Here is a 15,071-nt window from a genome sequence, read left to right on the forward strand (position 1 = left end):
TACGGCAACTGCACCGCCCACAACTGCAGGGCCCTCCAGAGGGTGGTGCGGTCTGCACAACACATCACAATTTGAAAACTACCTGCCCTCCAGGACACCTAAAGCACCTGATGCCACAGGAAGGCCAAAAAGATCATCAAGGACAACAACCACCTGAGCCACTGCCTGTTCACCACGCTTCCATCCAGAAGGCGAGGTCAGTACAGGTGCATCAAAGCTGGGACTGAGTGACTGAAAAATAGCTTCTATCTTAAGGCCATCAGACTGTCAAACAGCCATCACCAACACAGAGAGGCTGCTGCCTACATACAGACTTGAAATCATTGCACACTTTAATATATGGATCACTAGTGACTTTAATAATGCCACTTTAATAATGTTTACATAGCTTGCATTACTCATCTCATATGTATATACTGTATTTTGTACCATCTATTGCATCTTGCCTATGCCACTGTCATTGCTCATCCATATATTTATATATTGTTATTCCATTCCTTTACTTAGATTGTGTGTATTAGGTAGTTGTTGTGGAATTATTAGATTACTTGTCAGATATTGCTGCACTGTCGGAACTAGAAGCACAAGCATTTCTCTACACTCGCAACACCATCTGCTAACCATGTGTATGTGACCAATAACATTTGATTTGAACCCTCTGAGTCTTCACAATCAGCAACAGGGCAGGAGAGAGAGAGAGAGTAATGGCCTATGCCTAAACCACACAAAAACAACACTAGACTCTGGCAGAACGTTTTTACTATCTCATCCTGGAATATACAAGGTCTGAGGTCATCTGCCTTTTGTTGCCCTCTAGGTTACAGAGAGCTTGTAGTTCCATCCACCAGGTGTTACACAGGGAGGAGACTCAGGGGGTTTGATAATTTGGTAAAGATCAGACTTAACCCACTCCATTAAATTAATCAAAACAGGAACATTTTACGTTTGGTTAGAAATTAAAAAGGAAATAATCTAAACAGAGACATGTTTAATTCACTGTGCTACCTACATCCTTCCACTAGAATCCCCATACTTTAATGAAGAAAGCTTCTCCATCCTAGACGGGGAGTTCAACCATTTCCAGGCATGGTGACATGTACTAGCCCGTGGTGACCTAAACGCCAGAACTGGACAAGAGCCTGACACCCTCAGCACACAGGGGGACAAGCACGTACCTGGAGGTGACAGCGTTCCCTCCCAAATATGCCTCCCTTGACACAACTACAACAAAATAAGCAACAAAAATGGGTCACAGCTCTTGCAGCTCTGTCAGTACATAGTCAATGGTAGGCTTCGAGGGGACTCTTACGGTCAGTACATCTACGGTTCATCCCGTGGCAGTAGTACTGTAGATTACTTTACCACTGACCTCAACCCAGAGTCTCTCAGAGCATTCACAGTCAGCCCACTGACACCCCTATCAGATCACAGCAAATCACTCTCTACTTGAACAGACCAATACTCCACCATGATGTATCGAAGCCAAACAAACTGTATGTTATTAAAACATGGGTAGAGTAGACAACCTACCAAAAAACTATTGGCCAACAAATCCAATCGATCCATCAACAAAATACTTCCCTGCAATATTGAAGGTGTAAATTTATCAGTAGGAAGCCAGGACAGTATATTTTACATATCAGCTAACATTCTAATTTAAAATATTGTAGCAGAAAACAAAACAAAACTAACAATGAGAAATGGTTTGATGAAGAATGCAAAAACCTAAGAAAGAAATTCGGAAAACTATCCAACCAGAAACACAGAGACCCAGAAAACCAGAACCTACACTATGGGGAAACACTAAAACAGTACAAAAATACACTAAGAAAAAAGAAGGAACAGCATGTCAGAAAACAGCTCAATGTGATTGAAGAATCCATAGAATCAAATCACTTCTGGGAAAATTGGAACACACTAAACAAACAACACAAAGAGCTATCTATCCAAAATGGAGATGTATGGATATTTTACCTTCATTTAACTAGGCAAGTCAGTTAAGAACAAATTCTTATTTTCAATGACGGCCTAGGAACAGTGGGTTAACTGCCTGTTCAGGGGCAGAACGACTTTGTCAGCTCGGGGATATGAACTTACAACCTTTCGGTTACTAGTCCAACGCTCTAACCACTAGGCTACCCTGCCGCCCCATGTATGATGTATGGATAAACCTCTTCTCCAACCTTTTCAGCCATATAACAAAGAACAAAAACAAAACATGATCATTTGCAAAACTTCAAATCAGCTATTAAAGAATACCAGAACCCACTGGATTCTCCAGTTACATTGGATGAGCTACTGGACAAAATACAAATCTTCCCACCCAAAAGAGCCTGTGATTTGATGGTATACTAAACAAAATTATAAAATATTCCGACCACAAATTCAAATGGGTTATTCTTAAACTCTTCAACATTATCATCAGCTCTGGCATCTTCCCCAATATTTGGAACCAAGGTCTGATCATCCCAATCCACAAAAGTAGAGAAAAAGTCAACGCCAATCATATCTGTGGAATCTGTGTCAACAGTAACCTCGCAAAAAATGCTCTGCACTATCATCAACAGCAGACTCAAACATTTCCACTTGGATTTTACCAAAATATTGTATGACATACCAGGTATACACCCTGCCCACCCTAATTGACAAACACACTGTCGTCACGACTTCCACCGAAGGTGCGGCGCTCGTAGTCACCGGTCTACTACCTGCCACCGATTCCTTTTTCTTTGCTGTTGGTTTTGTCTTGATTGTTTTCACCTGTATCTTAGTTGTTGTTAATTAGGGGCTATTTAAACTCCCAGGTCCCGCCTGCTTTTGTGTGGGCTTATCCTTTATGCCAGTGGTGTATTATTGTTTTGCTCTTACAGTGCCTTGCGAAAGTATTCCGCCCCCTTGAACTTTGTGACCTTTTGCCACATTTCAGGCTTCAAACATAAAGATATAAAACTGTATTTTTTTGTGAAGAATCAACAACAGGTGGGACACAATCATGAAGTGGAACGACATTTATTGGATATTTCAAACTTTTGGGCGTGCAAAATTATTCAGCCCCTTTACTTTCAGTGCAGCAAACTCTCTCCAGAAGTTCAGTGAGGATCTCTGAATGATCCAATGTTGACCTAAATGACTAATGATGATAAATACAATCCACCTGTGTGTAATCAAGTCTCCGTATAAATGCACCTGCACTGTGATAGTCTCAGAGGTCCGTTAAAAGTGCAGAGAAGATGGTTAAAATTGATGGGAAGATGGATGGAGCCAAATACAGGACCATTCTGGAAGAAAACCTGATGGAGTCTGCAAAAGACCTGAGACTGGGACGGAGATTTGTCTTCCAACAAGACAATGATCCAAAACTTAAAGCAAAATCTACAATGGAATGGTTCAATAATAAACATATCCAGGTGTTAGAATGGCCATGTCAAAGTCCAGACCTGAATCCAATCGAGAATCTGTGGAAAGAACTGAAAACTGGTGTTCACAAATGCTCTCCATCCAACCTCACTGAGCTCGAGCTGTTTTGCAAGGAGGAATGGGAAAAAATGTCAGTCTCTCGATGTGCAAAACTGATAGAGACATACCCCAAGCAACTTACAGCTGTAATCGCAGCAAAAGGTGGCGCTACAAAGTATTAACTTAAGGGGGCTGAATAATTTTGCACGCCCGATTCTTCCGTTTTTGATTTGTTAAAAAAGTTTGAAATATCCAATAAATGTCGTTCCACTTCATGATTGTGTCCCACTTGTTGTTGATTCTTCACAAAAAAATACAGTTTTATATCTTTATGTTTGAAGCCTGAAATGTGGCAAAAGGTTGCAAAGTTCAAGGGGGCCGAATACTTTCGCATGGCACTGTACGTGTTTGCTGTCCGTTATCTTCCCTGGTTGGGGAACTTATCGTTTTTTTGGTCATTTTGCCTGGTTGTTGGCTGGACCCAGCTGAATAAAACATATTCATTGGAAGCACTGCTCTCTGCACCTGACTCCACACCCACCACTCCTAGCGATCCGTGACACACACAAAACAAAACAAAAGCAAAGTCTTCACATGCTTTGCTGATTCCAAAAAAGCATTTGACTCAATTTGATATCGGGGTCTGCTATACAAATTGATGTAAGTGGTGTTGGTGAAAAAACATACAATATTATATAACCAATGTACAAAAACAACGTGTGCAGTTAAAATTGTCAATAGACACACAAAATTATTTCCTCAGAGCTGTAGGGTGAGACAGGGATGCAGCTTGTGCCCCACCCTCTTCAACATATACAGTATATTAATGAATTGGCAAGGGCATGGAACAGTCTGCAGCACCACGCCTCACCCTACTAGACTCTGAAGTCAAATGTTTACTGTTTGCAGATGATCTGGTAATTCTGTGGGCGCCAGTTAGCCTAATGTTTAAGAGCATTGGGACAGTAACCGAAACGTCTCTGGTTCTAAATTCACGAGCTGGCAAGGCGGAAAAATGGCCATTCTGCCCTTGAGCAGGGCTGGTTAACCTCCAACAACTGCTCCCCGGGGGCCGATGATGTCGATTAAGGCAATCCCCCACACCTCTCTGATTCGGAAGACACATTTCGGTTGAATGCATTCAGTTTCCCTTTCTGTCCCCAACCAAGGAGGGCCTACAGCAGCTCACAGATTCTGCCAGACTTGGACCCTGACGGTAAATCTCAGTGCGACAAAAGTAATGTTGGTCCAAAAAAGTCCAGTTGGAAGGACAACAACTACATTTTTTTAACGAGACACTACTGCCCTAGAGCACACAAAGAACTGTACCTACATTGGCCTAAACATCAACAGCACTGGTAACTTCCACAAGGGGTAACTTCCACAAGGCTGTGAATGATCTGAGAGGCAAGACAAGGCAAGAAGGACTTTCTATGCCATTAAAAAGAACATAAAACTCGACATCCCAATTATGATCTGGCAAAAAAATACTTAAATCAGTTATAAAACCCATTGCTCTCTATGGTTATGAGATCTGGGGTCCAATCACCAACCAAGAAATCACAAAATGGGACAAACACCCAATTGAGACCGCATGAAAAATTCTGCAAAAACATTATTGGACAACGTAAAACCCCAAACAATGCATGCAAAGCAGAATTAGGATTGTACCCACTAATTAACAAATCCAGAAAAGCAATGCACACACATTCCACCACAAAGCCCTCACCTACAGGGATGAACCTAGAAAAGAATCCCATCAGCCAGCTTATTCTGGGGCTCTGTTCACAAACTCAAACACAAACAGACCTCACAGAGCCCCAGGACAGCAACACAATTAGACCTAACAAAATGATGAGAAAACAAAAAGATCACTATGACACACTGGAAAGAACCAACCAAAAAACAGAGCAAACTGGAATGCTATCTGGGCCTGAACAGAGAGTACACAGTAGCAGAATACCTAACCACTGTGATTGACCCAAAATTATGAAAATCCTTGATTATATACAGACTCGGTGAGCATAACCTTGCTATTGAGTGAGGCCGCAGTAGGCAGACGTGGCTCTCAAAAGCAGAAAGGCTAAGTGCCCATTGCCCACAAAATGAGGTGGAAGATAACACAATGTGCAATCATAGCAGCAAGATTTGTGACCCTTTGGCATGAAAACAGGACTACCAGTGGAGCACAAACAACACTGTAAATACAACCAATATGAATCTGTTTACTTATCTTCCCTTACTATTAATACCACAACTGTCACGACTACCACCAAAGGTGGCTCCCCTGCCTGTTCCACAGTCGTTGTCACCGGTCTACTAGCTACCACCGATCCCTTTTTCCTTTTCTGTTGGTTATGTCTGTATTGATTTCACCTGTTCCTTGTTTGAGATTTGTTTTAGGGCTATTGAAGCCGGTTAGGCTCGCCTGCTTTTGTGCGGGCTTGTTTTCTGTTTGTCTGGATGGTTGCGTGTAGTATGTTCTCTGACCTTTTTGGTGTCCTGTTTTGGGTCGGTCAAATTTTGTTCGCCTGTTGTGTTGGTGTTGATCACTTACCCGTTCACCAAAATAAAGTTGGTTTTCTATGAATCCTCTGCTCTCTGCGCCTGACTCCGCACCCACCACTCCTAGCTGTGTGACAACAACTATTTGCAAGATGTCAAAACACCGTACATAGCTGATAATATAACATTTGAAATGTCGTTATCCTTTTGAAACCTTTATGAATGCAAGACTGTACATTTGTTTCATGTTATTTTGTGTTTCTTCTCACTTTTATTTATTGTTTATTTCACTTGCTTTGGCAATGTAAACATGTTTCCCATGCCAATAAAGCCTCTTTGAACTGAATTAAGACAAAGAGAGACAAAGAGAGAAAGAGAGAGGGGGGGGGCTAAGCAAAGAGAGGGGTGGAGGGAGAGAGAATGTGAGGGGAGGTAGGGAAGGATGGAAAGAAGAATGAGGAAAGACAGAGAGCATCCCGTTTCCTCACAGAGAGAATCATGGCACAGGATGTACTATACATCCTTAAAACATCAACTCTGGGCTAAAAATATCTCCTGCGCTGCACAGTAAGGGGGCGGGGTGGAAATGGGGTGGGGGTTAGGGGGGCATGGGAAGGGGAGCCAAGTGGGATAGTCAGGAGGAAAGCTAGTGAGAAACACTTCTCCAGAGGATGGTTATGTTGGGATAAGACTGAGTGTGAGTGAAAAGGGGCGAGATGGAGAGGGGATGGGGGGGGGTATTATTTAAGCAGTTGTAATCTAACCCCCTGGCTGTATCTATCTACCTCCACAGAACAGAACGAGGACTCAAATGAACTATCCTGTCATTAATTATAGGCTCTGGCTCTATAAACACTTCTCTCAGCCCGACCTGGTGGAGGGAGGGAGGGAGGGAGCGGAGGGAAGGGAAGAGGGAACCATGGGTTAGGGGCTTCTGCTGTTCTCAGGGTGAGCATTAGCAGGCCTCAATCGTTGTAGCAGCTGGAGTACCTATAGTATTATGGGGGGTTGTAGAGCTAAGTTTACATCCCTTCAGATATGTTAATGAAACCAAGGCCTGGTAAGAATAAGGGAGCGTATGAGTGAGGGGTGGCAGGAGCGATGTCTTTCCCAGGGCAGACTGGAAGAAAGCATAGGCTCTGGACTGGACACTACCCAGACCCTGGTGAAAATCACTCACTGACAAGCATCAACATCTTCCCTCTCATCGCCCTGCCGTTGATAAGCCTCGCTGCACCTTCACAGATAGCAGCATAGATGAGCTGAGTGAGCCTGGCAGATCTACTTGTGTCACTTATGTTGCTATCAGAGCTAACACAACGGGACTAGGATGGAGTTACTGATTGTCCAAAACACACCGAAGAGGGTCACAAGGGAGGCTGTTTTACACTGTCATCTCCCTCTTTACAAAGCAGGCAAGCCACTCCAGCTGACCCCTGTCACGACTTCTGCCGAAGTCGTTGCCTCTCCTTGTTCGGGCGGTGCTCGGCGGTCGACGTCACCGGTCTTCTAGCCATTATTAGTCCATTTTTCATTTTCCATTGGTTTTTGTCTTGTCTTCCCACACACCTGTTTTCAATCCCATTCATTACCTGTTGTGTATTTAACCCTCTGTTTCCCCTCATGTCTTTGTCAGAGATTGTTTTATTGTCAGTGTAGTTTTATGTTGTATAGGTGCGTGACGGGTCCTCGTACCCATGTTTGTTTATGTCTGTACATTTTTTTGTTATGGAGCATGTTACGTGGACATTTTTTAAAAGACTCCATTTACAGTCCATTTTGACTCTCCTGCACCTGACTTCCCTGCCACCTATACACACGACATTGACAACCCCTCTCTCTCCAGCTTCATGTTGTGCTGCTCTCTTACCCTCTTCTCTCTTCACCAGCTTTCTCTCACGTCTCTAATGACAGTATGTGTTTCACAAGCATTCAGAAAACCCCTCTTCTAATTACATGACAAGCATCTCATTCTAGGCGGCTAATGAAGAGGAATAGTTAGTGCCGGTGCTGGGACCGGGGCCCAGGCTGGGACTGGACAGAGGAGAGGAGGGGGCTGCGTGGGTGTTCGTTTTGGAGCTCTGCCAGCAGCTTATCAAGGGCACGCTGGACTCAGCATCTTGTTCTTCCTCCTCTTTACTCCTTTCCCCCTCTCTCCCCTTCTTTCATCTTTATTTTCTGCTTCTTGAGCTAAAACTAAGTTTAAGGCAGTCAGTTAACTCTGAAATGTTTCACCACACTGTTGTATTTTAGAAGAGACATATGGAGGGGATGATTTCAGTCCCTGTGTTGCAACTTGCAGTTAGTTGGTACATTTGCTGATCTTGAATTAAAATGCAGAGAACAAACATTCCATTGGGTCAAAATCAAACTCTGTATACGTGCCACAACCTCCAAAAATGCATTTGCATTGCTCTTCTACCAAAGTTTTCAAGGGGCATTAAAAATACTTGTACTTTCTGTCCCCTTTACTCAAGAGGTGAAATGGAATGCATTTGTTTTAATAGTACTGTGACAGTGTCATGACCCTGTAGATATTTCAAGACAACAACTTGTGAGCTGAGATGAGCAACAGTCAAATGCAGGGGAAAATGCTCTTTAGATTGAACTCAGCAACACAGTCCCTGACTAAGGGGTGAGAGAGGGGGGGGGGGGGATTCAGCATGTGATTCTGTGGAACCAGGTCTGTCAAGGCAATGCTTAAACAGAAGATCCCTGTCCTGGGCCATCCCTCATGAATCACTCCAGAAACATGAACCATCTGGAGCGATTGCACGCTCCCAAACCATCAAATACTGAGGATGTTAGTCTGATTTAGTAGGCCTATTTAGGCCTGTTTAGACAACTTGCCAAAGGGATTGGTGCCTTAATTAAAGATAATATATCTCCCAAGACCTCTGCTTCACAGTCAGACTGCAACAAACTCACAGTTCTTTGGGTCAGAGTGAGACCTAACCTACCTAACCACTGCCACTTCTGTATAAACACACTCGAACCAATACAGAGAGCATTTCTATGACTTTAGTATTCATTGAGTTTAGTACTCCAGTGTTTCACACTTTCTTTTTCCCAATGTCAGTATAGCTTCTTAGCCTTTTCAACGACCTAAAACTCTACCACAGTGATCGCACATGAATAATGTAATACAATATGACATCCTCACTTCAGTCATTTGAATTGGGGATTTAATTAAAAAAAATATCTCGGCAAGGAATAAAACAAGTCTTGAGCTAAAAGATCAGGCCTCTACCTCTCAAAGCACCACATATCGGAAACAGAAACACACAGGGACCAAAATAGACGTTCTCCTCATAAAGAGCTTCTTCTTTGTAGTCGGCGTAGCAACATCTGCGGGCCAGTTTCTTCGGGTGGGGGGGGAAAGGATTCGGGCATCATATCAAAGAGAGTGGCCATCTCCTGTGTGAGGGGAGTGGGAGGAGAACTCCCCATTCTCAGAAAGGGAAAGGGATGAACGCAGCCCAACCTAAAGCAATCAGAACACTGCTAATAAAATACCATTAATATCACCTGTCAGTGCTATCTTTAGAAGATCCAAAAATTAGAAAGTGAGACAAAGGCTTCATGGTCTGCACCCACTCAACACACCACAGGACACCGTTGGGGAGAGGGGGAGGGTGTTGATTAAAACAATATTGGGAATTGGGATGACAAACGCATATTGTCAATGAGAGATGAGAACAGGACTGACTGAGAGATCTTCTTAATGATATTCTGAATGATTTCTGATGTTCTTCTGGCTTATCTGATCCATGGGAAGGAACCCTGGGAAGTACTGCTCTTACTTATTACCTCAGTTTAAACACAATAGTTCACCCCAAAATCAAAGCGTGCCAACTATACCATGCCAACCCTATGTCAATTCATTGAGGACTGAGACCTGCAGAACTCTCCTGATGCCTAAAGTAAAACATTGTGAAATAAATAACAAGTGAAATAAATAACAAGAGTACATACAGTGCCTTTGGAAAGTACTCAGACCTCATTACTTTTTCCACATTTTGTTACGTTACAGCCTTATTCTAAAATGGATTAAATAAAACAATTTCCTAAGCAATCTACACACAATAACCCATATTGACAAAGCAATAACAGGTTTTTAGACATTTTTGCACATGTATCACAAATAAAAAACAGAAAAACCTTATTTATATAAGTATTCAGACCCTTTGCTATGACACTCGAAATTGAGCTCAGGTACATCCTGTTTCAATTGATCATCCTTGAGATGTTTCTATAACTTGATTGGAGTCCACCTGTGCTAAATTCAATTGATTGGACATGATTTGGAAAGGCACACACCTGTCTATATAAGGTCCCACAGTTGACAGTGCATGTCAGAGCAAAAACCAAGCCATGAGGTAGCGGGAATTGTCTATAGAGTTCTGAGACAGGATTATGTCAAAGCACAGATCTGGGGAAGGGTACCAAAACATTTCTGCAGCATTGAAGATCCCCAAGAACACAGTGGCCTCCATCATCTCTAGCGAGACCTGAAAATAGCTGAGCAGCAACGCTCCCAATCCAACCGTACAGAGCTTGAGAGGATCCGCAGACAAGAATGGGAGAATCTCCCCAAATACAGTTGTGCCAAGCTTGTAGCGTCATACCCAAGAAGACTCAAGGCTGTAATCGCTGAAAATGTGCTTCAAGAAAGTACTGAGTAAAGGGTCTGAATAATTATGTAAATGTAAAATGTAATTTATAAAAAAATTGTATTGCAAACATTTTGACAAAGCTGTTTTTGCTTTGCCAGTATAGTGTATTCTGTGTAGATTGACGAGGGAAAAACTATTTAATCAATTTTAGAATAAGGCTGTAACCAAACATAATGTGAAAAAAGTCTAGGGGTTTGAGTACTTTCTGAAGGCACTGTATATCTGTAGTTTCACAGAGACAAAAATCAGGAGAGAAACTGTGAATGTCAAGTAACACCATGACTTTGGTGGAAGTACATTTGTCAATAAAAAAGTTCCCACTGAATGATGGGGTTTACTGGTGGCGATGGCAGGGTGTTCACTATCTGTTTAATGTAAAGCATGACTGCAGTTGAGCCAAAGAGAGAAGGAAAGACTGAGAGAGAGTGACTGAGCGGAAAAAGGTGGCACAATAATGGGGAGGTGAAAGGCATGAGGCCAAGTGATGAGAGCTGCTTCATGTGGAGCAGAAGTGTATCGGGGCCTCCCCTTTGAACTCCCAACGTCGATAATTGAAACAGCATTGAGAGGGCATCAGAAGAGATCTGGATCGCATTCCTCCCCCTTTATTAAATTTAGCTCATCAGAGGGGCGAGCCTGATTTCCTCTCTCCGCATGGCAATAACTCATCCCCTCCCCGTTTGCCCCTGACGTGTTGCCCATGTGTGCCCTAAGGGGGCCAAGGGAGAAAAGGGGGGGCCGGGGGTGAGAGGCCCGCGTCAGGGCTTCAAACGGGGAGCTGAGAAAGTACAGGCCGCCCACCCCAGCCCAGCTTGCCACTGGGCTCCTTGTCTACAGCACTTTTTCACGCCTCTCACCTTGGACTTGAAAGCACCCCCAAGATATTTCTTTAAAGTGGCAGCCACTGCCAGGGGCTTGGACCGTGCACTTTCTAATTCAAACAAATGTTGTACCAGGGTCAAGAGAACCAGGGTCAGGAGAACAAAGGTGTTTCAGATGAGTCGCAAGTGTTGAGCTGATAAAACCCTGATTTTCCCTCCTCACCATGATGTTTTCCAGTAGACTGTTCTTTTTACAGATAGACAAATAGATATAGTGCAGTTAATAACCAAATGAATAGATACATCTCCTGTTGTTACCTGTGCATAACAGTACCCTATCAGACACAGAGGGCTTGTAGATTTCACAGAGCGTGGAATCACCTCTTCTCATTTCGCAGACGAGTGGCTGAGGTTTCCGTCAGGGCTCTAATCAGCGTCACACATGCATGGCCTGGGAGGGGGCTGAACGGCGCTGAGGCACCAGCCACTAGAGAGCTCTGGAGGGGCAAATAGATGACAAATATTAAAGGGCATCCTTTAGTGACCCGGAGGCAGCCATGAGCCACAACGACATGTGCTGTTTGCGACACCTTGGTGGTGACACACTGTTGACGAGCACATGCTTCCTGACACCAGGCAGGACAGAAAAAGTCCTTGGCCTGTATGTTCTAACAACTGACTAACCACTCCCTTGGTCTCACCCTGGCTTGACTCTTCCCCGATGTGATTCTGTGTGGCCTGTGTGCACATAACTGGTGGCTTATTCCAGGTCACACAGGAAGCCTATCCATTGTCACCCTTATTAGCTCAGTTGGATTCCCTTTAACTCTTGCTTTGGTATGTTCCTGTCTCCTCATCCTAGTTATGACAACCTAAACTGGAAATAAAAATGAATTTCATAATTCCAAGTCCCAACTACACGTGCAAAACCAACCAAGCTGATCAAATCATTGGCTTGATAGTAAGAATACAAGTTGACTTGTAAAGTCCACGATTGACAAACCTGTATAGGGTTGATAATGAAAACCCAGATGCATCACGAAACAAGTATACGTTTTTCTATTTGGATAACAGCAGTTCAGTTACTTAGCGAATGTATGGAAAACCCAAAAATGATTTTGAGTGGGTCTCGGTAGGATTCGAGGGTGGGACTTAAATCCGGCAAGTGCATTGTCCTTCCTCCTTGGACTCACGGCAAGCCCAGGTACAGCGTCAGTGCATTGTCTATCGCTGAACTGTCACAGCCAAGTAGCGTGCAGAGCGCACCACTCAACCAGCCTGCAAGAAGTTTCACTCACAACACACGGTAAGGTTATATACTCTTACCAATTTTACAAATCCAGTAGATATGTGTTTTTAGAAAATAATACTGTTTACACATAAATAGGTGAAAAAATAGGAATTTGATGTGTCGTGTTGTAAAGCTCGCTTTGAAGTGCTGTTGCGCTTCCCGTGAGGAATGCTGTTGGAGCGTGCATGAACAGTACAATCTGTTGCATTTTGAATGAAACGGAGAAGTTCTCGTTTTTCTTTATTCAAACGTACATCAAAATAGTTACAAGAAAAATATTACAGCTTAATAATATTTTTGGTATATGTGCATTCATATGCAATAGCATTATCACGTGCGTATCTGTTTGGATTCTCTGCTGTACCATTGGCCACTGACCCAGTCATTTGGAAAACATGTTTATATTTCCAAACACAGTCGTAAAGCCAAATTATATTATTATTTTTAATATTAAGACAATTGTTTTTTCGAAAATCTATTTACAAAAATGTAGTACCTCACAATGAACTGCAAAGTATTTGTGTCCTAATGTAATTTTGTGATAGACAGATAACCTATTTTTCTCTTAGTAGTCAATTACACTAGTTATCACTTGAAAGTTATAAAGTCTTTGTTATGTGTGCTAAATGAGGTCTACATGCTAGGCTACTTGTCCCTGCCCACGTAGTCAGTCAGCTCCCCTGGAAAAGCTCTCCTCTCAGCTGGGTTTCTGCTCCCCCTGTCTGTGGATGTTGCTGTTAGTAAACACTTGATAAAGAGATTCCCAAAATGAGTGGGAGGGAAGCAAGGAGAGTGGGAGGGAGGGGGAGAGAGAGAGGACAAGGAGGGAAGGAGGGGTGGAACATCAGGCAAATTGAACCTTTATTTAACTAGGCAAGTCAGTTAAGTGATCACCTATCAACACTGGAGACAGTGTGACTAAACATGTTCAATTCTGAATATTGAAAAAATCTGCCTAATATAAATGTCCAAATATGGAGAGACAATAGCAACTGAATTCATTATAATTTTGACTGGAATGTTGTAGGCTAGAATTTAGTATCTGTTATTGCATTGTCCATGCAAATTTTACATTTGGGGGGGAAATTCTTGTTCATTAAAGATCCTCTATTTCTAAAACCTTTTCCATCAAGTGATTATGTCATTTAAAGGCAACATTGCAAAAAGGAAGAATTCTAACAATGTTGTTTGGGATGTCTGCATCAGATGTTACACAGGGTAGTGTGGGGTGGTGCCACTCTATGTTGACCTGTGGTGGCAGGTTATTGTAGTCACACACAAACACAGTGTAAACAGCGCGTGATTGATAGGGGCCCCGCCCGACTGTTTGTATGCTGATCCCTTCCACAGGCCTGCTGCTCCATCCAGACCCCAGGATGAGTTACTACATGGATCCAGTTTCCTCCTACCCGACCCTTCACCCCTGTGACCGTCTGGGGGCGATGGTAAGACCCCAACCACCATAAATCACACTGCTGTTACAGCCTGTGGATGGGCTAGCTACCTACCACACGCCACAGTGTAGGCATAGTGTGTTAGCGCAGTACCTCTGGATTCCATCAACCTAGCTACCGCAATACGGACTGTCCATGTCAACTTAGTTCAACACTGGGGTGTTGTTAGATTTACTATAAAAAATGGACACAATTTGTTGTTAAAAAAAATCCACTATCAGTTCTTCATTCTAGACCACTATGGACCAGAGGTAGACATTGTCTTCGGAGGCTGAGGTGAAATAAAAAATAGACTATAGTTTCAATCACCTCTGGATTGCACAACCTTCTCTACAAAACAATTATTACCTCCTAACCATGTCGGCAGTAAATATCTTAAAGTGTGGCCTAACCATCACTGAGTCTATTTAGAGCCATGCAGAGCAGCCCCACAGAACAACACAACACTTTACCACGTAATGCCATCTTGATGTGCTATAGAGCAGGCTATTTGTAAACAGCCTTTTTAACACCATCCAAATGAAAGGACCATATGAATACAGTCTGTCAGATCACAGGAATCAGGGACATTGGGATTCCTGTCATTTGGGCTCTGAAAGGTGAAGGTTGACAAGCGTTGGCAGAAATGTTGCCATTTGTATGCAGAATGCAGCCCCGTTAGACAAAGAGGACGAGGTCACATGCAAATATCAACCCAACCTGGCTCTGGTACAAAACATGGAGGGATAAAGCTCCCTCGCCTCTAATTGGCTCAGGTGGTTCTGTTTGCCTTTGAAATTGAGATTACTGTACCCGAGGCCAGACGTGTTCGAAAGATGAACCTGGGTTGCCACTGCTTTTCCTACGAATTGACATGTATTAGTAGAGA

At 43.1% G+C, this 15,071-nt stretch overlaps 1 protein-coding gene across 2 annotated transcripts in view; it reads left to right on the top strand.

The window, feature by feature from the left end:
- The first annotated feature begins 12,655 nt into the window (after positions 1-12,655).
- LOC109909204 (protein C-ets-1) overlaps positions 12,656-15,071 on the top strand; it is a 43,620-nt gene continuing 41,204 nt past the window's right edge. The window contains exons 1-2 of one of the 2 annotated variants that reach the window (XM_020508242.2): positions 12,656-12,764; positions 14,100-14,194. In XM_020508242.2, coding sequence (XP_020363831.1) covers positions 14,126-14,194 — 69 coding nt within the window. In that variant the 5' untranslated portion in view covers positions 12,656-12,764; positions 14,100-14,125. The remainder of the gene's footprint in view (positions 12,765-14,099; positions 14,195-15,071) is intronic. The other variant, XM_020508241.2, reaches the window with a different exon arrangement.

This window comes from Oncorhynchus kisutch, linkage group LG18, assembly GCF_002021735.2.
Source record: "Oncorhynchus kisutch isolate 150728-3 linkage group LG18, Okis_V2, whole genome shotgun sequence".
In the NCBI taxonomy this organism is placed as follows: Eukaryota; Metazoa; Chordata; class Actinopteri; order Salmoniformes; family Salmonidae; genus Oncorhynchus; species Oncorhynchus kisutch.